At 39.9% G+C, this 26956-nt stretch overlaps 1 protein-coding gene across 1 annotated transcript in view; it reads right to left on the minus strand.

Moving 5' to 3' along the window:
• Positions 1 to 1099: 1099 nt before the first annotated feature.
• Positions 1100 to 26956, minus strand: part of Psd3 (pleckstrin and Sec7 domain containing 3) — a 461162-nt gene continuing 435305 nt past the window's right edge. Inside the window, exon 16 of the mRNA XM_026395813.2 lies at positions 1100 to 2591. Within this exon, the coding sequence (XP_026251598.2) occupies positions 2376 to 2591 (216 nt within the window). The 3' untranslated portion in view covers positions 1100 to 2375. The remainder of the gene's footprint in view (positions 2592 to 26956) is intronic.

The raw sequence follows: 26956 nt of genomic DNA on the forward strand, positions 1-26956 counted from the left end.
AGCACCACACTGGGATCCTGGCTCACAAAAGAGCCTCCACATTGTTTCTAAAGATAAACTATGCAAACGTGGCATTCTGCAGCCTCAAAAGTGCCCTTGTCATGGGGTTACCTACTAGCATATCTGGAGTCCCTGAAGCTAACCTCAGTGAGTCTCCTAACAGAACAATGCTGTGGTGGTGCTAATGCTAACCAAGTATAACCAATATTGCAGCAAGGTACCATTCAATGTACATCATAAACTCTAAGTGAAACACACAAACATCCTATATACATAGACACACACGGTGGGCAGACACATTCAAGCCAGTCAGGGATGCTAATTTCTCTTCAGTTACCAAAGTTCATAGATGACAGGATCTGGGTACCTCTCTCTCCTCATCTAGTACAAATATTGAGGCAGAAAACAAACACTGATATTTCAGATTCTAGCAGGAAAGACAACTTGCTTGTGGAAATCTTGGATTCAGAAGCTACGAAAATGATTCTGGTACATGGATCACACTGGTAACTACCGTGTTTGCTTCACGGTTCTGAAACATAAATGTAGCCACGGCTTTTTACCTAAACCAGGTTAGAGTCAGTTTTTCAAAGGTGTGGCAAAATACCACAAAGCAAGCAACTGCCACCTCAGAGAGGGTTGCTCTTCTCTGGACACCAGCAAATATGCACATGTACACAGGTGAAGGAAGTAAACATTAATAAATAATCCTGTAACTAAATGTGAGTACATCGTAACAATATATCACTAGAAACTACCGTGATGTCTTAGCAGGTTTTCTCTAGTCCACTGGAACTGTGCTATTCATGCAGAGCAGCAGATGCTTTGGTCCCAGTACCTACAATAATAAACTAAGGAAAAGTAGAGAAAATTCCTATGGGAGGGAAAAGAACATGGAAAGTGATACTGTCGGTTTTGAAGCTGGATGGTTTGGGAAGATGACAGCTTCAGGGAACAGTTTCAAGGTGTGGAAATCTAAAAGTTCTTTAAGTCACTGGGGACTCAACATTCACTCCCTTCTGTTCCTTTACAAGAGAATATTCTGTTTATCTCCCAGAATTTCAAAGGGACTGTCACTGGAACGAGCTCATGACTGTAACAGAACTATTTTGAGTATACAGAAAGAAATGATTTAAAAATAGGTTAAAAAAATTTAGGTGCGAGTTTAACAGTGACAGAATAAAATGGCTGTCCAGAGACTGGCATAAGAACAAACTAAGAAACTCTGCATATGCAATCAGAAGATTCCCCCATTTTCTAACCACAATTCATCCACACTATCACTTTCAGATTTAGCTTAGGGAATCTATATCCACTGTTGAACAGCTGCAGCTGCTTTTTGCTCCATTATTTTGTCTTGACTAAGGAAAGAGCAAAAGGGGTTCCATTTTCAACATTATTCTGTTATGAAGGAAAACCCCAACATTCTTACAACCAGGAGATGATGTCATGCCTATATATATATGTAGAGCAAAAAAGAATATATTCCTGGATGGAAAGGTATCAGTGATAGAGATGATTCTGGATTCCTAGTCTAGACCCTATGGGAGTGAGGTAACAATTTCCTGCAGACCAAACACATGTCTATTGCTGCAGCTCCCAAGAGCCAATGATTGCCACTATCAGTTAGAAAACAAAATTTGCTTAGTATCAATGTGTCCTCAGCCTTCAGTGGCAAGACGGCTCTCTTCCTCTTTGCCTTGCTTGACTGGAAGGGAATCCACACTTCAAGCAAGCTAATGTGTGTCCCTAGGTTCTCCAGTCCTGTGACCTTTTGTGCCCTCTTCCCCTGCTTCTAGCAGGGTCAGAACTCAGCAAGAAGTGCTGGGGTGCACGCAGAGCTGCATCCCACAGGAACATCTCGATCCCCAGCATCGTAATTCTCACTTGAGCATCTGTGAGGACTCAACTTCACCTCCGTGACTGGGCAAGATTTCACATATAAAGGCTTATATTAACTCTGGCTAGAATTTACTAAACTACAAAGTTTGTCCAGTTAAGTGTTACACAATGGATTAAATTTTTTACCTTAAAAAAAATATAACAGTGGATTTGAGAATACATAAAACAACTGAGCAGAGTGCAAACGAGAAAAACCAAAGGAGAAGGGATGCGTAATTCATTCTGGAATCACGATCTTCTCCCCCTCACAAAAAAAGGTGCATTAGTTATCAAGTTGCAAAAATCATTAAAGCAAAGAAATCAAGAGCGAAGACAACCTGTACAGAAACTAACAAAAATATACAATATAAAAAGTTACTAATGCACCATTTAGTCACATACTTTTTTTTTTAATATATTCACGGATTACCAGAAATATCTTGAAAAACCCTATTTTGCTCCATGACCAGCACTTCCTGGCAGCAGAGTGGATCCTAAGTAACTTTTTGCTTAATGCTTGGTGTTTCAGGTCGGTGGTCCTTCCTCTCTGACACATTACGCTTGACCTTGGCGGTGATTGGGGATGACTCTGGGTTCAATGAAGGACTCGAGTGAGACTTCTTCAGTCCCGCAGCCTCGTTTTCATCGTGACTCAGGAGCTCCTTGCCGCCTTCTTTCAGAATGCCAACGTAAATTTCATAACGGGTTTTCTAAAGGGAAAGTTGAAGAAGGGTAGTCAGTACACGGCTCACCAATGCACGTGCCGCACACCTCGCGGGTGGACCACCCGGAGAACTGAACAACTGCCCTGAATGACTGGTGGGAGTTCGACTTCATTTCTGACATGACACAATTCATGCAGCAACAGCCATGGGACTGATTAATTGATTCAGATAGAAATTATGTCAGAATTTTAGCTATCATTTGTTCTGCATATTCTGATGGAATGCCGGCCTGGGTTACTGGCTACTTGATGGAGGAATTGTGCATGCTGAGCACTCAGGCACCAGAGGATCTCAGCCCTGGGGGGCTGTAACCTCTGGTTTTGAGTCACTGGAGCCTCCTCCACATGACCTAGGCCTTGTATGGACCTGGCTGGGATATAGCTGTTACTCTTTCCTACTCCAACTTGGCCAAGACTCACCTAGAGGGAAGGATCCTTCTATGATGAATCTACTCCAGGCTCCTCCAGGACCACAACTCTTTCCAGAAGCTGCTCTGGGTTTCCCTCCATTCCTTTTCTTTTTTTCTTTTTTTGCTGGAATGATCCGCACCTCATCCTCAGGCTATTGTGAATAGCAGCTACCAGTATAAACATGAAGTCTACACTACTTCAAATTATTTTCAGATGCTTTTCTCATCCAACAAATTCTCCTTCATCAACTACTTATTGAATATTAGCCTGGTTCAAACAATCCCTTGCTCCCTGATTTACCTTTTTCTAATCATTGAGAACACTGCAGAGACTTCTTTCCTCTCCTCTAGCCCTGCCACAGTTTTTGATGCTGTTTCTATGGAAGTCACTTATTTAGATCTTGTGTGTGTGTGCCCCCCCAACATATATATTGTGATTTATAGAAATGCTCTCAGATTCTTGATTTGATATATTTTAGTCAAAATAAGTCTTTCACCATGCTGCCTCCACACATGAAGAATTTACAAAGACTTAAAGTATTTTATTTCTAAACAAAAGAACATGTCAGTTACAAATCATCCAAACAAAGGCAGACAAATTCTGTTAAGACTATACATCTTTCAGGGACATTTCTAGTTAGATTACAGTCTTGCATATGTCACTTTTAATAACTGCACTAAGTGCTACCTCTCCAAGTTTCTTGGCTCCAAAGTGGGAAAGCTGCTGATCCTTATATTTGCTCTGGGCTTGGTGGGTCTCCAAGCAGGGTGCTGAGCTCTGGCTGATGATTTGGTGACTTTTACATTTTGGCTCCCATGCTGACTTCTAGTTACTCATACATATCACATATAATTGGTAGCATTATTATCCCTCTTTTACAGGGAAGAAAACAAAGGCAGATAAGCTTGCAGCCATACTAAGCAAGAAATGCAAGTTTGATTTGAACCCAGGCAGTCTGAATTCAGAACAGAATGTAACTTGCCAGGATGGTAAGCTACATTCCCTCTCTGGATATGAAGATACAGACACAGGAATGAATGTATGTTTCATAGTGACCTCTGTCCGGCACAATTCAGTGGCCAATCAAAAGCCATTCTCAACCTCCTCTTCTCCTGTGTCTCTCCTATCACAAAGGCTGATACAATCCACCACAGCTTCTTTCCCAGCCCTGCTTGCACCTAGGAGGGCCAGGTGACATCTAGCCAAGGAGATGGATGACATCTGCTAGGGATTTCTAGGAGAGGAATTCTGCTTTCTGTACCAGGGACAGGCTTTAGAGGAGAGGACCCTGGTACTAGCCCTTCCTCTCATTCTTGCCAGCTGACAAGAATGATGTAGGACAGTAGGTATAAAGACAAAAGCACAGTAGGCTAGGCTTGAGGAAGTGACAAAAAGACAGAAATGTCTATGCTCTTGATGACACAATAAGCTTGATCCAACCCCATGACCCCCTACTTCCTCTGGATTCTTAATTAAAATATTAAAATTCATCATTTAGCCAATGTTAAGCATTTTTATTTGTAGTTGAAGCCTTTAATAACTGATATATGATCCAATTTTGATATAGAAGTTAACAAAATAAAGAATAACATTATAAACATTATCTTAGAAAGCCACATGAGAACTTGAAAAGGGCATTTACTAATAAAGAAGGTTATCAGTATCACACATCAGTCTATGCATTGTGAAATCAGGAGACTGAACCAGATGATATCCAAAGGACATAAAGGTTCTAAAATCCTATTCATTCTCAGAATTGATTACTTAATCTTTCTCCAAAATGCCTGAGTGGCAAGATTAAATAGTACAAAAAGGCACTATTCCCAATAAGAACAAGATTTAGTAAAATGATCTAGAGGTAGTTTAAAAATTGATTAAGGAAGCCAGGATCAGGGCTACTATTTCATGGAGCTGAAGCATTTAAATGATAAAGAGTATGAAGGGCAGTTGATCAAGATGGTGTGAATGGGGACAAAAGAAGAGAAGGTGATAGGGCCAGTTTTCTATTCATTTTGGAAGAGACTGATACTAGAGAAAATTTACTTGAAAAATACATGAAGGAAAGGCATCTGATCCACACTTTCCACAATTCCACCTGTGAAGCTATTGTGTCAAATAGATCCCATCAGTTTGTCAATCAAGGAATAAAAGGTATAGCCCGGGGGCATGGCAGCCTATGAGCCATCAGATCAGAAGACAAGACAGAGCAGAGGAAAGGGTGAGGGGGCTAGAAAACAAGGGCTGCTCTCTTGTCATTAAGAGAAATGAAAAAGAAGCCTATGTGAGTTTATGAATTTCCAAATGGCTGTGCTCCATTTCTGATTAAAACGGCTTCCGGGTCAGCAGCCACAACCCCAGTAACATGGCTCTGCTTTTTACCTCTCAGAGTTTTCACTTATACCAACCAAATGTGCTTCTTCAAAACTTTTAGGAAAACATGACTTTAGCCTCATAACAATTCAGCAGCCATTAGCCTCAGCCATGTCTTTCAGGATTACAGACTCATCGAATATATGAACCCTTCTGTAGAGGCTTTGGAAAGCCTCTGAGTAAATTAAAATAACTCTGTGTGAAGCCAAGAGAAGCATCAGGAATGAATGCAACTTTAAAGCCCCTTCTCTGTTGATTCCCACTGTCTTTCTGGAGTGTAGAGGGTTAGCACTTCTCATAACGACAGTCCCATCTTTGGGAAGGCGGTCTTCTTCCTTCCTTTCAGAGAAGCCATGATTCTCATCCTTTTTTTCCTAAGACCAATAGTAAAATTTAAGTTTCAAGTTACAGCTGCTGTGTAAGGAAAAATAAATTGGGCGGTATATTTGTAAATCATTTAGAAATTATTTATTACTGACACAGCAATATCCAGGAGGTACCATGTGCAACGTGCACAAGGCGTGTAATGATCAGATCAGAATAATGGGGATAACTCAGCGCAGACTTCATCATGTCCTAGTGCTGGGAACATTCAAAATTCTTACTCTTCAAACATTCCACTGGTCTCATTGCCACATCTACATTATCCACTGTGTTAGAGAACATGAGGAGTTACTCCTCCAGTCCAGCTCCACCCCTGTATTGTTAGAATTCCCCTCTCTCCATCGCCCACCTTCCCAGGCCTGGTAACCACTGTTCTATTCTCTACTTTCTTGAGATCAATTTTTCAGTGTCCACCTAAGTGAGAACAGGCAGTATTTTCCCTTCTATGCCTGATTTATTTTGACTTATTTCACTTAATATAATGCCCTCCAGTTTTATCCATGTTGCTGCAAATGATAGAAATTCATCCTTTTTTAAGGTTGCATAAGATTCCACTGTACACACACACACACACATACACACTGTATTTTATTTATCAATTTATAGACACCTATGTTGATTCCATATCTGGATGAATGTGACTGGTGTTATGATAAATATACAAGTGATTTAAATTCCTTTGGATATACACCCAGTAGTGTATGGGTGTATACATGGTAGCTATAATTCTATGTTTTCTGAGGAATTTTGCCACTTTGCCCCAACAACTGTTGGAATTTACATTCCCACTAACAGTATATGAGAGCTCCTTTTTCCCTGCATCCTGGCCTGCATTGCCATCTTTTGTCTTATCTAACTGGAGTCAGGTATCTCATTATTGCTTTGATTTGTATTTCCCTGACGATCAGTGATGCTGATTGTCTTTTCATATACTTCTTGGTCATCTGAAAGGTCTGTTCAGGTCATTTGCCCATTTTCCATGTTCTCCTTCCCACACCCTCACCCCCATCTCCAAATCCTTCCCTACTGCCCATTTTCTAGTTGGATTTTTTTTTTTTTTTTTTTTTTTTTTTGCTGTCTAGTTGAGTTTCTTACATATTCTGGATGTTAATCCCTTGTCAGATGAATGGTTTGCAAATATCTTCTCTCATTCTAAAGGCTGTTTGTTCACTCTGTAGATTGTTTCCTGGGCTGTGCAGAAGCTCCTCAGTGTGATACGATCCCATTTGTCAATTTTTGCTTTTGTTGCCTGTATTAATGGGGTCATGTCCAAAAAAATCTTTGCCCAAAACAATGTTTTAAAGCTTCTCTCTCCCACTGTGTGTGTGTGTGTGTGTGTGTGTGTGTGTGTGTGTGAGAGAGAGAGAGAGAGAGAGAGAGAGAGAGAGAGAGAGAGAGAATGTGTGTGTGTGTATGTGGACCTTTTTAAAGGTCCGATGTATCAGAGCCTAAAAAACTTGATGATCGATGTTCAAATGGTCAACTTTGATCAAAGAAGCTTAGGGATGTTAAGGCAGGCGCTGTTGCTTCCCTAACAGCCTCTTCCCCATGCTAAAGAAATTATGACTTACTTTCTTTTTAAAATGTAGGTTGTCACTGTGGCCTGCGGCATGGGAGGAAACATGGTTTAAACCAGATGTGGTGGTGACCCTTGCCAGCTCTGCCAGGCTCCCCTGCAGGGATAGGGCTCAGCTGTGGCCAGTGACAAGGGTGCTTCTGTGAAAGTAGCTACTGCTATCATGGTAAAGGGAGTAGACAAAACGCCTGGAGCTTTGTTAGCTGTTTTGAGACCAAGAAATGAAAAGCACCAAAACTGAAAAGCCAATGTACCTGAGAAAGATTAGAAATTTAGAAAGACTGTACATCCTCCCTCAATGGCAATGATAAGGAGCCAGTTACTAACACTTGGTTTTTCTTAAGTGAGAAGAATCTTTACACTGTTTAAATACTTGGTCAAATTTTCCATTGTTTGCATCCCAAAACATTATTTTTTAAAATCTGGATTGATTTAAAAAATATTTTTATTTATTTTATGTGGTGCAGCTGAGGATTGAACCCGGTGCTTCACATGTGCTAGGCAAGCACTCTGCTACCGAGCTACAGCCCCAGACCCTAAGGCATTCGTAACTAATATAAAGGTCAACACCTCGATTGGTCTCAATAGTAAGTCCCAAGTGAGTTGCACATGCAACTCCTGTCTTGATTTTATTTAGGAAAAAATCAGCTGGTTAACCAGCTTTAGTGTGGTACAGCTCTGTTAGGATTTTCTCTGAATGTTCAACAAGTTATTTATGGACATTACTTCATTATGAGCACACTGTGGTTACATAATGAATATTAAATCAATGAGGACTTTATTATCCCCATTGATAATTTTGTATCATTTGCTTCCATGGCTGAAGTACAAGTCTCTCAGTCCTTCCCTAGGAGCATTCTACATGACGTTTCTAAGAGATTCTTTGAGCTAAACAAAAATCAGAGCTCCATAGCAGTTTAAGGTTAATGATTGGAATTCTAGACTATAAGAAGCAAACTAGAGATCATTTTTAAATCATGAAGAAGGAAATGTGGTTATTTTAGAAACTTCTGTGCTTTCTCTAACATGCATTATTGTTTGAGCGAGCCCTACTCTGTCCTGTCATTCTCATCACCTGCACACTCCTGCCTGCACCGAGCACCGTCATGCTATGCCTGGATTATTGCAACAGCTGCCTGACTCCTCTGCTCCCTTTTGGCCCTCCTTGCACAGTCTTCTCAAGAGACAGGGATCTCTTAAAATGTAAGACAGTGTGTGCCATCTCTGCTCAAGGTACTCTAATAGCTTCTCATCTTGAAAATCTTCTCAACTTCAAATTCTTAAAATGATGCAGAAAATCTCATTTCTGCCAAGGGCCCCCCCCCACCCCCAGTGCCCCACGTTTCTGGCCTGATCTCTTAGTGCTCTCTCTGGACTTGCTCTTTGCCAGTGGTTCTGCCTCCTGGCTGTCCTTGAGTGTGGGGACACACCCCTCCTGCGGGACTCTGGTACTTGCTTTCTCTCTGCCCAAAGTTCAAAGCTAGCCTCCATAAAGTCCACAGGTCTCAGCCCTCCTGTCCTTTACCCCCTCATCCGAAGGTCACCTCTACACCAAGGCCTTCCAAATCTAAAATCCCAGCACCTAAGCTTAGCCTTTTGCCATTTTATTTTCTCCTTAGCACTTCTTCTCATTTAACAGTCTTATATTTTAATTTAAAAACCAATGAACCAACCAACCTTGTTTATTCCCCTTTGCCCCCACACACTAGATGCAGTCACATGAAGGTAAGGCCTTTGCTCCTGTTTGCTAAAAGCACACACTGAATAAACACTTGATGGACATGATCGGGAAGAAGAAACAGATAGGACAAAATAAAATTTCCCTTATCTAGTAGACAATGTATTTTGAATATGTTCTACATGTCTAGAATAGTACAAATCTTAGAAATAAAAGCATGACATGGATGTAGATGCTGATGGTAGCTAGCTGATGAGTTTTTGATTCAAGAACTTCTTGGGATGCACCATTATTTTTTAGTGCTCCTCTAGTTCCACGTTTTCCACAAAGACACAAAGGCCTGACCATTTCAGCTGTGAGGCTCGAGGGCCAGCACACAGAGATGGCTTGCCCCCTTCCCCTTATCCATTTGACTCTGGTTGTCAAGACGCCGAGCAAGACCAAAGCTGCACAGTGTGCACCAGACTGCCAGATAGAAGCATTGTGTCTACCACACTTCTGAGGTTCATAAGTTGGACCTGTTTTCTGAGCATCTCTATGGAGCAGTAAGTGAAGAACAGATTTTATTACCTACTTCAAGCTTAAAAATAAAATAAGAAATTGGACCCTATACATGGGGCTCAGGCAGTTCTTCATTTGGATAGTTACTAGATCTCATTCTGCTATTAAGAGAAGCCTTTAAAAATATTGTCTAACAAAAGTATACATTAAAATGATAAGGATTTATCAAGGGTTATTTATATCTAGATTCTGCCTGACTGATCATCGTTGCATGTAATTTACCTATACTATATTAGGATCACATCTGCCACAGGAAACATACTTGGATACAAACCTGCAATTAAAGTCCGAGTTAGATAATATTAGTCTCATCAATATTAATTGCCAGAGGAAATGTAGTATTGGCACTAAAGAAATAACAACAAGCAGGGTGTGGTGGCACATAGCTGTAATCCCAGTGGCTCAAGAGGCTGAGGCAGGAGGATCAGGAGTTTAAAGCCAGCCTCCACAAAAGCGAGGTGCTAAGCAACTCAGTGAGACCCTGTCTCTAAATAAAATACAAAACAGGGCCGGAGATGTGGCTCAGTGGTCGAGTGTCCCTGAGTTCAATCCCTGGTACCACTGCCCCCCCCCAAAAAAAAGAAATAGCAACAATATTAAAGTATCAAACCTTTGACAATTTTTACAACTAGATGGGAGAAAAGGGGAATGCAGAAAAAAAAAAAAAAACAAAACTCCAGGATGTTTGAATTAAATTTCATGCCACACAGTTATCACTATACAAAATTAACATAGTCCTTGAGAGGGCACATTAAAGATGAGACGGAATGTTTGAAAATGAGTCCCTGACAAACACTGAGGCAGTGGAAAGGTGAGGCAGCAAATTGTTGAGATTACCCCTGGCTAATCAGTACAGCCTTAACTCATTCTCCTTCCCCATAACTCAGCCTTCATTATGAGGCCCTCTAGGGCGTATGTGTCTTTCTCAAAGAGCTGGAGAAAGAGGTGTGTCTCAGGGACAGTTGGCTACCTTTGGTCATGTTATTGAGATTTTTTGTCTTGGGTCTGCAAATTCGTTCTCAGATCAATTCTAAATAATTTTGGAGCTGCACACCCTGCTCCCTTCCTCAGGTATATTCCAACAGAGTAAGTGGACTTTCAGCAGTCTGCCTGCCTGACATAATTTCACTATCCAAAAAACAACTCAGGGCGGGGTTTTTACCACGACCAAGAGCAGTGGCTACTCTCTGCCGATAAGCATATAAGTACTGTTCTCTTGGACTGGCCCAGTCAGCAAGCTCTCTGTTGATTTCTTTCTTGAAATGAGCTATTTTCATGATGCCTTCTGTGACCACCCACAGCCAAAGACAACTCAATGCTTAATGGTTTCTTTTTCTATTAAAATACTTTCCTCAGTTTATAACCTCTTTACTACATTCTTTTCTGCTAGATCTATTAAGTCATTTTTAGTCACCTGTAAAAATTCTTCTCAAGTAGGTAGGAGGGGAAAAAAATCTCTTTTACTGGCAGGAATGCCTACCATGTCTAAGGCCATGTAAGCTGCTACTTGGGTTGAATGATAATTGCTTGCTGGGGAAAAAAATCGCTGCCATTAATATTCTTTGAAAGATGTTTAATCACATCCACATATAAGCTTACATGTATCTGACTGAACAACTTCTTTCTCCTGAGCCCTTCATATGATTTTATATTCATTTAATAGAACAGTATCTCCTCTCTGATACAGGAACACGACAGTAACAACCTGAATGAAAATAAAACTGCACTTCAATTTTAACTTACTACCTGTTTGCATTCAGATCTCACAGCTCCAGCAATCAAATCACGAATACATTTCCTCCTGGCATTTCGTTTTTGCATGCAGATTGGATAAAAGGCCATTTTACGATAAAACGAACAAAAAATCCAATAAGGTCATTTATGTAGCAAGGCACTTTTTGCTGTTGGATCTCTACCCAGGAAAACAAAGAAATAAACCCCAAATCAAACAATACAAGGAGCTTCTGAAGTGACTGCTTAAGAAAAAACTATTGATCTGCATTCTGCACTCGGGGGGGCTGATGGCAGAATTGAGTTGCAGACACCTTCTCTGTGATCAGTTGGTGTGCCCACCTCTACCTGCTAACTTAAAGCAGCAACATCTAGGGGTTTTTATATGAAAGTTGTGCTGGGGCTTAAAAGCTTCAAAAAGAAGAATTTGAGTCTTTTCCCCCCATGCTACCCCCACATCAGACTTCAGGGTACAGTTCCACAGCCTAAATAGGGCAAAATATGAAACATTTTCAGGGTATATAACTTGTATCCATGGCCTTCTAGGAAAACCTAAGGAAATGTGAATTCTGTTCTTTTGATTCAGTCTCCCTTCCTGCTCTCTCTCCCCCTAAATAAATTCTGTGACTTTAATTTCTATTTTTTTTTTAAAGAAAAGCTTACTTTTAAACAATAATATAAGCAGAAGAGGTCAAAAAGCCTGACATAATACAGACAGGAAGTGTTCTAAGAGCTTCACCTGTCTCCATTCTATGGCAGACATTGATATCAAAGGCCAAATAGACTGAAGCACCCCTTAATTCAGGCAAGAGGACATGAGAGATGAGGTGTCAACCTGGTCTTCCTCAGAGCATTTGTGACTCTCTGCTGGTGAAGAGCACTTTCCCAGCATACACTGCAGTTTACATACTGTGGTCTTCATGGAAGTCGAACCTTCCAATCCTACAGATGGCCACCTACCTTGTAGCTCCTTTTCTTTCCCAGGAATTTCTATGTCCTTGCCCCTTGAAGAATGGCTTTACCTATTTTCCTTTAGTTACTTCATCCCTTTCTCATATAAATAAGACATCTTGCTACCCCTGCCTACACCAGTCTAAATACTTGATAAACAATTGATGTCCTCCCCCTCTCCACTTGTGTTATATGCCTTTAAAACTTGTTTGAAATCACTCAGGCCCCAGAGCACTTAGCCAACACTGCTTGAAACTGTGTTTTCTTGAGAAAGAAACTCTGTTCAGCCCAAATACACTTCTTTGGCGTCTTAAACTTCTTTGGTTGACAGTGTTTGCTGACTCTGCCTCCTGCCATCCCTAAAGAATACCCACCCTAGAGCTGAATGCTTATGGAAGAGCTTCCCAGTCCTCTCCTGCTCCCCTCAAGCCCTGCTGCTGCTGGGAGCAGGAGTGGGTAGCACCTGCTGTCTTGGTGAGAACATGGTCATCTCTGTGGAGGAGGAGGAGTCATCTTGAGCCATTAAAGACAGTATTAGATTCTCAGCAAGAACCAATTTTTAAAATACTGCTACCATTCACATTCTTTCCAATTTTCTCTAAAGCTCTCAAAATTCTTTCATTAAACTCAGTCTTTAAAATCCTTTTAAAAATTAAACTCAAAATTCTTAATTTTATTTTTTTATCTTCATTTTTTGAGATGGAGTCTTGCTATATTGCCCAGGCTGACCTTGAACTTGAACTTTCAATCCTCCTGCCTCAGCCTCCTGATTAGTGTCACTGTGTCTTGCTCAAAATTCTTCAAATCCACAAAACTCACTTAGAAAATGTCATTTTGTTGTGCAGTGAGGAAACTTGAGAAGTACATCATCTAGTTCCAACTCTCAAAGGGGGCAACTCTGGCTCTAGAAGTTCTGTTTATGTCCATTTCTAATGGTCCCACCCAGCTTGATCTCCTGTGAAGGTTCTGATTATAGCTGAGTATAAAATTAACAAAAATAAAAATCCACTCTGAGAGGACCTATGGGATTAAAGAATTTGCTCTTCAGCAAAATGGAGAAAAGGTTGCCCTCTGAACCACGGGGATATGAAACTAACCTACTTGCCCTGGATAAGCAAGTAGGGCCATCTCTTGCTAAACTTTTCCTCATGTGATTTTTATCTCCTAAAACAAAAACTTAGCTTGTGATGACAGAAATTTTATACAGGTTTGGTTTATATTTTGTTATGCCTCTGACTGCACTGGAGTTAGCTGGAGCCACACGAGGTGTCATGCAGAAGAATGCTCCCAAGACCTTCACTACAGTTGGCTTGAACCACACCTGCTGCCCCCAAAGGGCCAAAAGAGGTCATAAAGGGACAGGGCTAGTCTTTCCAGGAGACCTGTAAGGTGTGGGGCTCAGAAGGAACTTGCTCTGAACTCTCTATCCCACTGGATTCTGAGCATTTCATCCCCAGGATGTGAACCTTTTGAACCCAAAGCATGCCATGGGTTGCATATGGGTTGTCCCATCTGAAACTCAAGTTGAAATTAAATCCCTGTTATGAGGTTTTAAGACGGGGGCTGTTAAGTAGTGATTTGGGGGTCTGTCCTCATGATTAATGAATGGATAAATAGCTTAATGTGGGTTAATAGGCTATCTCACGAGTGGATATGGCCAGGTCTCCTGTCTCTGGCCACACAATGCCTTGCACCAATTCTGGAAACTGCCCTCAGGAAGGCTCCAGATGCAGCCCTTTGACTTCAGACCAGTGTCACAAGCCAGGATAAACCTATTTTCTTTATAACTTACCCAGACTGTGGTATTGTATTATTAGCAGAGAAAGCTAACACAAAGCAGCTTTAGAGCTTCTGAATTCTCAGCTGAATGACCCTTTAAGTGGGAAGTACCATGAGCAACTACTTCAGCCTTGAACCTATATTGGCAAAGCACACTTAGCAAACAGAGCAGAGCTGAGTCATCATTTGCTACTTCCAGGTCAAAGGCTCCCCACACATGCACAGGATGATGGGATGGGGCCACTTCCGAGTTCTGTAAACAGGTACCAGCTACCTGAAAATAAGATACCTGAAAGAGGATGCAATACCTATCTCTGGGAGGGAAAGATGGGCTGAAGGCAGGGAACAGGGAAAACCAGCCAAGATGCACATTTCTTATTTCACAGTTTTGCCTAAGGCTCAGGGAAGAAGCATACTTTGAGAGTACTCTTTATGTTCTTTAGAGTATGTAAGCCTTACCTCAGGAGGCATATAACAGACAAGCAGTTAAATGCTTCTATGGAAATTCCATTACATGGATAGGACCGATTCCTGCCTTCCAATGAATGCTGCAAAGAATTCTAATAGCAAATGCCTCTTGGCTTGCTTATGATTTTCTCTATTTCTAAATAATTTTGAAAATATTTTAACTAGCCTATAGAGCAATTTTGGACTAGACATGTATAATTATAAACAACATCAAGAGTCTCTTCCAAAAAAAAAAAATATCTCAAGTCAGGTACTTACACAAGTTTAAAAACCCTTAAGTGAAAAGCACTTATGTTCCTCTAGAAAACAGCAAGAAACCTACTGCAGAAGACAAACTTCTCTGGGTTTAAAAAACAAAAACCCAACCAACCAAACAACAACAACAAAAGAAAATTTAAAAAGCAACAACAACACAAACTAAAACCCCACCCAAACTGAAAACAAAACCACAGTCCTTTTTAGCTAGGTAAGGATTAAGCATCAACAGTTAGCAAACTTACAGGGAATGGGTCATTTATCGAAGTTCACTGTGACGCAGGGATGAGGTCACCTACGATCTTTGAATGAGAATTTTCTTTTTGTAGAGAAATGTATGTGGTTTGCTCCTGTCTCACTGGGTACTGATATTAAAAAGCACACGACAGGCCTAGAGGAGACCTCACTTAGCTGGCAAGCCTCCTCCTTACCATGTTACCACCCAGAGAAAACGTTAAACCACTGGTACCACATGGGAACTGCTAAGCCAGAATGGACACTGTCCACAAACAATGGTGAAGTCTTACCAGCACATAACAGCTGCCTAACAGCTCAGCTTCCCTCTCTTACAGCACATGACTTGTACCCAGGTAGGCTATCAGGCTCCCTAACTGGCTTCTAAGTAGACTTCATGTCTATACATATGCCGTCCAACATGGCAGACACTAGCCACATGTGGCTTTGGGACAGGTGAAGTAGTTAGTCTGAATTGAGATAAGCTGTAGGTGTGAACCATATACTAGATTTTTAAAGTCCTAGTATGAAACAAGAATGTAAAATATCTTCATGATATTTTATGTTAATTACATGTAAAAGTGATAGTTGGATATATTTTGTTAACTTATTACAATTAATTTTATCTGTCTCAATTTGGGAGTACTTGAGATCTACAATTTTAACTACGTAATGATTATTTAGCAAGTCACCATACTGTACATTACGTGACCAGAACTGACATATATATAATAACTGCCATTTGTAAAATCATGTATGAACCTGGAAGACATTTTTAAAATATTTTTTCTAGTAGTAGATGGACGTAATAATATCTTTATCTATTTTTATATGGTGCTGAGGATTGAACTCAGCGCCCTGCCCCACATGTGTGGAGGCAGGCAATCTACCACTGAGCTACAGCCCCAGCCCTGGAAGATATTATTTTAAGTGAAATATGCTAGTCCTAAAAATACAAATACTGCATGATCTCACTTATATGTAGAATATAAACAAGTCTACTGGGCAGAGAGTGGTCACCAGCTGTCGGTGTGGGAAAAAAGAACACAAACTTTTAATGTTTTTTTTTCATACTAGGACTTTGGAATCTAGTGTGTGGTTTATACCTACCACATATCTCAGTTCAGACTAACCCACTTCACATGTCCCACAGCCACAAGTGGCTATTGTCTACCATGCTGGACGGCATATGTATAGATCAGGAAGTCTGCTAAGAGCTATTGGGGTAGGGAGGCCTGATAGCCCTCTTGGGTACAAGTTCTATGTGTAAGAGGTGGAAGCTGAGCCATTAGGCAGCTGTTATGCGCTAGTAAGGCTTTATTATTAAAAAAGGCGAAAGATTTATACGATCTGAAGAGAAACCAGAGTATTAGGCTTTATTATTGTTTATGGACAGTGTCCATTCTTGCTTAGCAGTGCCCGTGTGGTACCAGTGGTTCAATGTTTTCTCTGGGGTGGTAACATGGTAAGGAAGAGGCCCACCAGTTAAATGAGGTTACCTCTAGGCCTGTTATGTGCTTTTTAATATCAGTGCCTAGTGAGACAGGAGCAAACCCACACATTTCCCTACAAAAAGAAGGTTCTCATTCATTTTTAAGGCTGAATAAAATTAATTTTTGTATATTCACACATGTATGTACAACGTATGCCAATTCCTGGCTATTCCATATAAAGCTGAAATGCTAAGGAGAGTACAGATAACTCTTGGAGACAGTGATCCTCTCTCCCTCACCTTTGGATATATGCTCAGAAGTGGAAGAACTACATCAAATGGCAAGTGTAATTTTCTGATGAACTAACATAGTGTTAATACATAGAGGTTACCTTTTTTCCACATTCTCATCAAAAACATGGTATCTTCTGACATTTTGATGACTGTCCTCCTAGTACACATGAAGTGATAGCTCATTCTAGTTCTAATTTGCATTTCCTTGATAATCAGGGATGTTAATAATCATTTCAATATATACCTGTGAGTCATGGGTCATTTAAATGCCTTCTTAGGGGGGAAAAAGTTGATTTAGAATCTTTGCTCATTTTTTTAATAGAACTATTTGTTTATATTTTTTGCTTTTTATTAATTGTATAAAGTCCTTTTATATTTTACACATTAACCCCTTATATAATATATGGTTTACAGATAACTTTTCCCACTCTGGGGGTTATATTTTATTTGCAGATTGTTTCCTTTGTTGTGCAGAAACTTTTTAGCTTGATGTAGTAGTTCCACTTATGCTTTTGCTGTCTACGCTTTTGGTATCATATTAAAAAACCATTGCCAAGGCCAAAATCATGGAGCTTTCCCCTGTTTTCTTCTGTGAGTTTTACATGTTCAGATCTTACCCTTTTTTGTTTTTGCAGTACTGGGGATTGGACCTAGGGTCTCCAGCTTGCTAGGCAAGCACTCTACCACTGAACCTTTGGGTCTAACTTTAACATTTTTAATCTATTTGAGTTGATTTTTGCATACAGTATAAGAGCCCAATTTCCTTATTTTTTTGGTATATGGATGTTCAATTTCCCACACACCATGTTTTGAAGACACTATCCTTTCACCATTGTGTTTTCTTGGCAATTTGTTGAAGATCAGTTGATCACATATTCATGGGTTTATTCCTGGGCTCGCTCTCTCTCTTTTTTTAATCTCATTGGTTTCTAAGTCTGTTTTTATGTCAGTACCATATTGGGGTTTTGTTTTGTGTTTCTGGCAGTGCTAGGATTGAACTCAAGGCCTCCTGCATGCCAGGCAAGCACTCTACCACTGAGTTCCAGTCCCAGCCAAGTACCACATTGCTTTGACTACAACGCCTTTCCTATCTATGCTTCTTCCCTTTTTGTTGTGTTGGGCTTTGTCTGTAGTTCTGGGAACTGACCCCAGGGCCTTGAGGAAGGAGCACTCTACTATTGGGCTACCACCCCAGGCCTTTTTCTTCCCTTTTTGAGTGGGTCTTACCAGGCTGTCTTTAACTCCTGTGCTCAAGTCATCCTCCCAGGTCAGCCTCCTTAGCAGAGGAGACTAGTGGTGTGGTCTATGCACCCAGCTTACAATTTACTTTAAAATCAGGAGGTATGAGGTGTGTTACTCAAGAATTATTTGACTATCTGGAGTCTCTTCTGTTCCATACATTTTAGCATTATTGTTTCAATTTCTGTGAAAAATGACATTGGGATTTGATAGGGATGGCAATGAATCTGTAGATCACTTTGTATCACACAGACATTTAAACAACAGTAATTTTTTTCAAGCCATGACCATGACTTTTGCACTTATTTGTCCATCATTTGTGCTTTCTAGAATTTCTTTTGTTAATGTTTTATAACAGTTTTCTGTGTCTAGATCTCTCACCTCCTTGGTTAATAAATTTACAAATAATTATTTTATTTCTTTTGATGCGATTGTAAGTGGAACTGTCTCCTTAATTTCCTCTTTTTTTGATAGTTCAGTTAGTTTATAGAAACACAACCAATTTTTGCACACAATTGATTTTGTATCTTTCAATGTTATTCAATTCATTTAATAGTTCTAAGTGTTTTGGGGGGTTTTCTATAAGTAAGATAGAGCTATCTGCAAAAGAGAAAATTTAACATTTTCCTTTCTGCTTTGGATGCATTTTTCTTCCTTTTCTTACCTAACTGCTCTGGTCATAACTTCCAGTGTCATATTGAAGTGAAGTAGCAAGAGCACACGTAAGTTTTAGCTTTTCACCTTTGAGTGTAATTGTAGCCGTGGGCTTGTGATGCATGGCTTTTATTGAGTCAAAGTACCTTCCTTGTCTATCTAATGTGTCGACAGTTCCTATCATGTATGGATGTTGAATTCTGTCAAATGTGTTTTCTCTTCCTATCCATTGACCATATGCTTTTGTTCTGCTTTTTTCTGCAAAACTGCTGTACTGCTTGTTTGGATCTGCACATGTTGAACCACCCCACACCACAGGGATGAGTACCACTTGACCATGGTGAGCAAGCCTTTTAACGTGCTGCTGAACTTAGTTAGCTCATATTGTGTTGAGCATTTCTGCATTAATGTTTGTCAAGGATATTGGCTTGTAACACTTTTCTTAAACTGTCCTTGTCTGGCTTTAGTATCAGTATAATTATAGCCTCATAAAATGAGTTTAGAAATTGTCCCTGCTTTTCAACTTTTTGGCAGAGCTCGAGATCTGAATTCTGACATGAGGTCATCAGTTCTGGGCTTTTTTATTGATGGAAAACTGTTCATTACTGATTTAATCTCCTTTATCACTGTTAGTCTGTTCAGATTTTCTGTTTCTTCATAATTCAGCTTGCTAGATTGTATGTTTCTAGGAATTCATCTATTCCTTCCAGGTTATCCAATTTCTTGGTATATAATTATTCATATTAGTCTCATGATCCTTTGCATTTCTGTGCTGTCAGCCTCCTCTTTTTACTTATTATTCTAATTTCTTCTTGGTTTATCTTTGAAAAAAAATTCATTTATTCACTTTTTTTTTTTTTTTTTTTTTGGTACTAGAGATTAAACCCAGGGGCACTTAACCACTGAGTGAAATCCCCCGTCCTTTTTATATTTTATTTATTTTGAGACAGGATCTCACTAAGTTGCTTAGGGCCTCATGAAGTTGCTGAGTTGGTCTTGAACTAGTGATCCTCTTGTCTCAGCCTCCCATGTCACTGGGATTACAGGTGTGTGACACCCTACCTATTTTCATTTTTAAATGTAGCTATTAGAAAATTTAAAATGACACAAGTGTGGTTTGCAATATAATACTACTGCACAGCGCTGGTCTATGTCCCCTGACATTCAAATAATAATCTTGTTATGTGTCTAACACTCCTAGGGATTTTTGTGAGAATGAGCTATTCTAATAAAAACCTGATGTTAATGTGTCATTGTCTTCAAAAATATAAATTTGGAAGAAATCTTATTAGCTAGTTCACCTAATCCCACCTTATTTTAATTTTTATGTTCTTTTTTAGTTATACATTACAGTAGAATGTATTTTGACATATCATATGAACATGGAGTATAACTTCCCATTTTTGTGGTTCTCATCTCATTTTGATAACAAGGAAACAAGGCCCCCAAAGGATAACTCTGTGCCAAATACCTCAATGTTAAGACTAACATGACCTTCTCAAGCCCCAGCCTAGTGATTTTTAAAAATTGTACCATTTTATCTCTCAGCATATTTATCTTTTTCCTGCAGATTGTACCTCAACGGAAAGATGACCCTCATCAGAACAGGCATTCAGGCATTTAGTAATAACTATGGGAGGGATTTTGAGACAGGGAATCATGACTGGCTGCTTATTCTGTGTTATGGTTTGGATATGAGATGTCCACCAAAAAGCTCATGTATAGACAATGCAGGAATGTTCAGAGGTGAAATGATGAGATTATGAGAGCTATAACCTAATTAGTGGATTAACCCATTCAATGGACTAACAATTTGAATGGATTACTGGGTAGTAACTATAGGCAGACAAGACAAGGGGTGGGGAGCAGATAGCTAGGGACATTACACTTTTTTCCTGGTTCCTTGCCCTCTCTCTGCATCTGAGTTCCATGAGCTGAGCAGCTTTCCTTCTCCAAGCCCTTCTGCCTCACCTTGGGTCCAGAGCAACAGAGTCAGCCAAACATGAAACCATGAGCCTAAAACAAACTTTTCCTCTTGTAAGTTATTCTTTTCAGGTACTTTGGTCATGGTGATGAAAACCTGACTATCATACTCTGCTTCTCAGGTACGACCCTAGTTCTTTGCAAACATCTCCTAAATTATGGTTCCAAAAAATTCTGTTGCTAGCCTTCTCTTTCCTTCAAAGGCATCTGTCATCATTTACAGATTAAAATTCAGAGCTTTTTTTTATCACTGTGCCATCATATGATGCAAAATGAAGTTTAAATGACCGTAAGAATCATGTCTCTTATTAACTGGACTGAGCATCCAGACAACTGCTGATCTTAGATCACTAGCTTTTGACACATAAAGACTTAGTATCCCATCTAAAAAGGAAAAACAAAAACGCTTTTGAATTCCTCCAAGAATTCTATTAACCTGCACTATTTTCAGTTCCTCAGATTCAAAAACATAACCACTTTTGTGATGCTGTCTGTTCAGGGAACAGCATTCAATTCCAGGCGAGACTCAGTTATTAAGACCAAGGCTATGGCTACTAATCTTCTTTAAGTTAATGGAATTTCTCCTTTGCTTTCACTAGGAAGAAAAAGAGGGATAACTGCCACCTTTGTACTTTTATGATCAAGGCCACTTGTCACTAAATAGCTAGATAATTTTCTTTCAAAAGGTGGGTTTGCCTTTTGACAGTGGGCACAGTACTATACTAGGAGAGGCTATACACAAGATGAGACCCTAATGTGAAAATTACTAATTCAATGTTGACAAATAAAAGCTTAACAGTCTGAGGAAGCAATCAGATGATTCACTCAGAAGGGCATACGTCAAATCAACCATCCACTCAACCACATCCCAACAGAAAACCTGAAAGTTTACAACTTGAAATTTACCTCATGTGTGCCTCTAGATGTACACTGCTTTAGGTTTCCCCAATGATAGTATGTAATATATACTTTTTCTCAAATATACCAATGTCGGAAGAAATCGTGTCATTTTTAAATGCTGACAAAAATTAGAAACTCAGAAAAAAGATGCATCTTGTTTTAAGAATGTACCAGATTTTTCAGTTTAAAATATTCTGTCTTGGGAAACTTTACAGTCTTGTTACTGTAGACATTTGTTGTTTCTAAAGTTGAATTTCTCCTGGGTATGGTGGTGCAAGTTTGTAATCCCTGTGATTCTGGAGATTGAGACAGAGGATCTGAAGTTTGGGGCCAGCCTCAGCATCTTATTGAGACCCTCAGCAATTTAGCAAGACCCTTGGTCTTAATAACTGAGTCTCAAAAATTAAAAAGTAAAAAGGACTAGAGATGTGGCTCGGTGGTAAAGTACCCTTGGATGAAAGAAGAAAGGAAAGAAAAGAAATAAAATACTTTCTTAGTCATGTGGCTAGTATGGGCCTGTCTAAAATAAATGAGTGTATGCTGCTCTTGGTCTCAATTCAGAAGTGGGCACTTGGCTCAATTCCAGCCCAGTAAGTTAAGGGTACTGCTCCAAGTCTTGGTTGCAGGGAAGTGGGTTTCTCTTTACTGCTGAATTATAATCTAAGAATACATACCTGGAAGAATACTCCTTCTCATCATGAAAGAGCAATAGTTTCATGTTTTGTGCTGCTATGATGTAATACCTGAGACTAGGTAACCTTTAAAGAATAGAGTACATTTGGCTTGTGGTTCTGGGGGTTGGGATGTCTAAAAGCACAGGGCCCTGGCATCTGCAAGAAACGTGAGGCTGGTTTTCCTAAAGCTGAAGATGGGAGGGCAAAAGTGAACAAGAGAGGGCCAAGCTCAATTTCACAGCAGATCTTTTCTCCTGATAATCAACCCACTCCTGCAATGACAACATTAATCCACCTGGGAGGGCGGAGCCCTCATGACCTAAGCACCTCTTGATAGATCCTCTCTCTCAAAACTGTTGCACCCTGGGGAACACATACAAACCACAACATTCAACCTACAAAATTCAGGAACTTCACCCAATGTACAATTCATTTGCTGCTTCCCAATACACATGCTACTTACATGGAGTTATGCCCTGATAAACCCATTATATGTTGAAAGTATCATTAGGTCATAAATGCAATTAATATTTTCTCCATTCAGAATGATGCTAGCCTGAGGCTTAGCATAGATAGCTTTTACAATGTTGAGGTAAGTTCCTGTTATCCCTAGTTTTTCTAATGTTTTGAACATAAAGGGATGCTGTACTTTGTCGAATGCTTTTTCTGCGTCTATCGAGATGATCATATGGTTCTTATTTTTAAGTCTATTGATGTGGTGAATAATATTTATTGATTTCCGTATATTGAACCATCCTTGCCCTCTATCACCACTTCTATTCAATATAGTTCTCGAAAACACTGGCCAGAGCAATTAGACAAATGAAAGAAATTAAAGGCATAAAAATAGGAAAAGAAGAACTTAAATTATCACTATTTGCGGTCGACATGATTCTATACCTAGAAGACCCAAAAGGGTCTACAGAGAAACTACTAGAACTAATAAATGAATTCAGCAAAGTGGCAGGATATAAAATCAACACACATAAATCAAAGGCATTTCTGTATATCAGTGACAAAACTTCTGAAACGGAAATGAGGAAAAACACCCCATTCACAATATCCTCAAAAAAAAAAAAACTTGGGAATCAACCTAACAAAAGAGGTGAAAGATTTATACAATGAAAACTACAGAACCCTAAAGAGAGAAATAGAAGATGATCTTAGAAGATGGAAAAATATACCCTGTTCATGGATAGGCAGAACTAACATCATCAAAATGGCAATACTATCAAAAGTTCTCTATAGGTTTAATGCAATGCCAATCAAAATCCCAATGGCATTTCTTGTAGAAATAGATAAAGCAATCATGAAATTCATATGGAAAAATAAAAGACCCAGAATAGCAAAAGCAACTCTAAGCAGGAAGTGTGAATCAGGCGGCATAACAATACCAGATTTCAAACTATACTACAGAGCAATAGTAACAAAAACAGCATGGTACCAAAACAGGCAGGTGGACCAATGGTACAGAATAGAGGACACAGAGACTAATCCAGAAAGTTACAACTATCTTATATTTGATAAAGGGGCTAAAAGCATGCAATGGAGAAAGGAGAGCATCTTCAAAAAATGGTGCTGGGAAAACTGGAAATCCATATGCAACAAAATGAAACTGAATCCCCTTCTCTCGCCATGCACAAAGTTAACTCAAAATGGATCAAGGAGCTTGATATCAAATCAGATACTCTGCATCTGATAGAAGAAAAAGTTGGCTCCGATCTACATATTGTGGGGTCGGGCTCCAAATTCCTTAATAGGACACCCATAGCACAAGAGTTAATAACAAGTATCAACAAATGGGACTTACTTAAACTAAAGAGTTTTTTTTCTCAGTAAGAGAAACAATAAGAGAGGTAAACAGGGAGCCTACATCCTGGGAACAAATTTTTACTCCTCACACTTCGGATGGAGCCCTAATATCCAGAGTATACAAAGAACTCAAAAAATTAAGCAATGAGAAAACAAATAACCCAATCAACAAATGGGCCAAAGACCTGAACAGACACTTCTCAGAGGAGGACATACAATCAATCAACAAGTACATGAAAAAATGCTCACCATCTCTAGCAGTCAGAGAAATGCAAATCAAAACCACCCTAAGATACCATCTCACTCCAGTAAGATTGGCAGCCATTAGGAAGTCAAACAACAACAAGTGCTGGCGAGGATGTGGGGAAAAGGGTACACTTATACATTGCTGGTCGGACTGCAAATTGGTGCGGCCAATTTGGAAAGCAGTATGGAGATTCCTGGGAAAGCTGGGAATGGAACCACCATTTGACCCAGCTATTGCCCTTCTCGGACTATTCCCTGAAGATGTTAAAAGAGCGTACTATAGGGATACTGCTACATTGATGTTCATAGCAGCACAATTCACAATAGCTAGACTGTGGAACCAACCTAGATGCCCTTCAATAGATGAATGGATAAAAAAAATGTGGCATTTATACATAATGGAGTATTACTCTGCACTAAAAAATGACAAAATCATGGAATTTGCAGGGAAATGGATGGCACTAGAGCACATTATGCTTAGTGAAGCCAGCCCATCCCTAAAAAACAAATGCCAAATGTCATCTTTGATATAAGGAGAGCAACTAAGAACAGAATAGGGAGTAAGAGCATGAGAAGATCACCATTAAACAGGGTCGAGAGGGGGGAGGGAAAGACAGAGAGAAGGGAAATTGAATGGTAAAGGAAGGAGACCCTAATTGTTATACAAAATTACATATAAGAGGAAGTGAGGGGAAAGGGGAAAAAAAACGAGAGAGAGAAATGAATTACAGTAGATGGGGTAGAGAGAGAAGATGGGATGGGAGGGGAGGGGAGGGGAGGGGGGGATAGTAGAGATAGGAAGGGCAGCAGAATACAATAGACACTAGTATGGCAGTATGTAAAAAAGTGGATGTGGAACCGATGTGAATCTGCAATATGTATACGGGGTAAAAATGGGAGTTCATAATCTACTTGAACCAAATGTATGAAATATGTCAAGAGCTTTGTAATGTTTTGAACAACTAATAATTAAAAAATTAAAAAATAAAAAAATAAAAAAATAAATGCAATTAATACATCTAATCTGCCAATCACCACAGCCCAGCAACATAGGACACTGTCAAGTATTGATTGTTTACTTTCATGATTGTGTGATTGACAGGGAGTTACAGATCACTGCTGCTGCCCAGTATCACTAGTGTATGGTACTGCACATAACTAGCCCAGGAGGGAAAAAAAAAAATCAAAATTCAGAGTACATTTTCTCCTGAATCCTTAGGTCGAAAAATCCTAAACTGAACTAGCATAAATCGGGACTATCTGTAATCCCCCAAAGTCAGGATCAACTCTCAAGTCCCAAGTCCAGAGTCTCATCTAAGTCAGACTCCAGACACAATTAACCTGAGGCAAATGCAGGATTTCAGCAGTGAGTTGAAAATAGACATTCCCTTTCCAAAAGGGAGAAACATATGAGATAAAAGGGCTGACTGCTCTCAAGTAAATGTGATACCCAATAGGAAAATCATTAGATCTTCAAGCTGCAGAAGCTTTTTTTTTTTTTTTTTTTTTTAAACTCACTCCATGTTCTGTATGCTGGGCACACTGGGAAAGCTTTGCTGGGCCTATCCTAGGCAGCAGCTCCATGGATTTTAGTCTCCTATAGTTAGTTCCTTGAGGTTCTCCCAGGCTGGCACTGCAGGCCAACAGCTTTACATTCTGGGATCTTGAGGGCAGCTTTGTGCTTGGGGCTCCAATATTGCTTAGAGGGAACTGTGATGGCCTCCCTTTCAGGTTCCACGAGGCACTGCCTTAGTGGGAACCCTTCAGGGGCTTCTGCCCTAAGACAAGTCTCTGCCTCAGATTCCAGCTGTCTGCCACATCCTTTGAATCTAGGTGAGGAAGCCAGGTCCCTGTAGTGCCTGCATCTTGTATAACTGCAGGATCAGCACCATGCGCATACTACCAAGGTTTTATGGCTTGGGCCTTCCAAGTGGAGGGTCAAGTTGCTCCTGGGCCTCCTAGAACCATGACCAAGATGGCTGAGGGTAGCTACTGCCCTGCACAGCCTTGGAATTTGGGGAGCAGAGTTCCAAAGCTGGGCAGGACAACAAATGCTGACATCCCTTGGGTGCCTCTCTGGAAACTGCCCTCAAGGTCCTGCCTGGGGCTGTTGGGAAAGGTAACCTTGAAGATCACTGAAGTGACCCGGGTCTCTCTCTCGCCCGGTGTCTTAGTGATGATGTGCTCCATCCATGGTAATCTCTAGCAAGTAGTTGGTTGGCTATACCTGGTTTCTTCTCCTAAAAAGCTTTTTCACTCTTTACATGAACAGGCTGCAAATTTTCCAAATCTTTCTGCCCTGCTGCTTCTCTCTAAATTATAAATTCTGTCTTTAAATAATTTCTTTCCTCTTTCATCTGACTGTATATGTGGTTAAAAGTAGACACACAGTTCCTTCAAAATTTTGGTTAGAAATTTCTTCTACCAGATCTCTGAGCCTCATCACACTTAAAATTTGATCTTCCACAAAGCCCTAGGATTACAGACAATTCCACTGAGATCTCTGCTTCTGTGTGGAGGCAGTCTTTACTTCAGGCTCCATACTATGATTTTCATTTCCAAAAACTCATCAGAATGGTCTTTACTGTCCATATTTCTGCCAATATTCTGACCACAATCACTTGAGTAATTTCTAAGAAGACTTAGATTTTCCCTGTCAATGAATTCCTTCTGCTGAACCTGCACCAGAAGCACTCGTAATGTGCTGTTTATGGCAATT

This window comes from Urocitellus parryii, chromosome 14, assembly GCF_045843805.1.
Source record: "Urocitellus parryii isolate mUroPar1 chromosome 14, mUroPar1.hap1, whole genome shotgun sequence".
Lineage (NCBI taxonomy): Eukaryota > Metazoa > Chordata > Mammalia > Rodentia > Sciuridae > Urocitellus > Urocitellus parryii.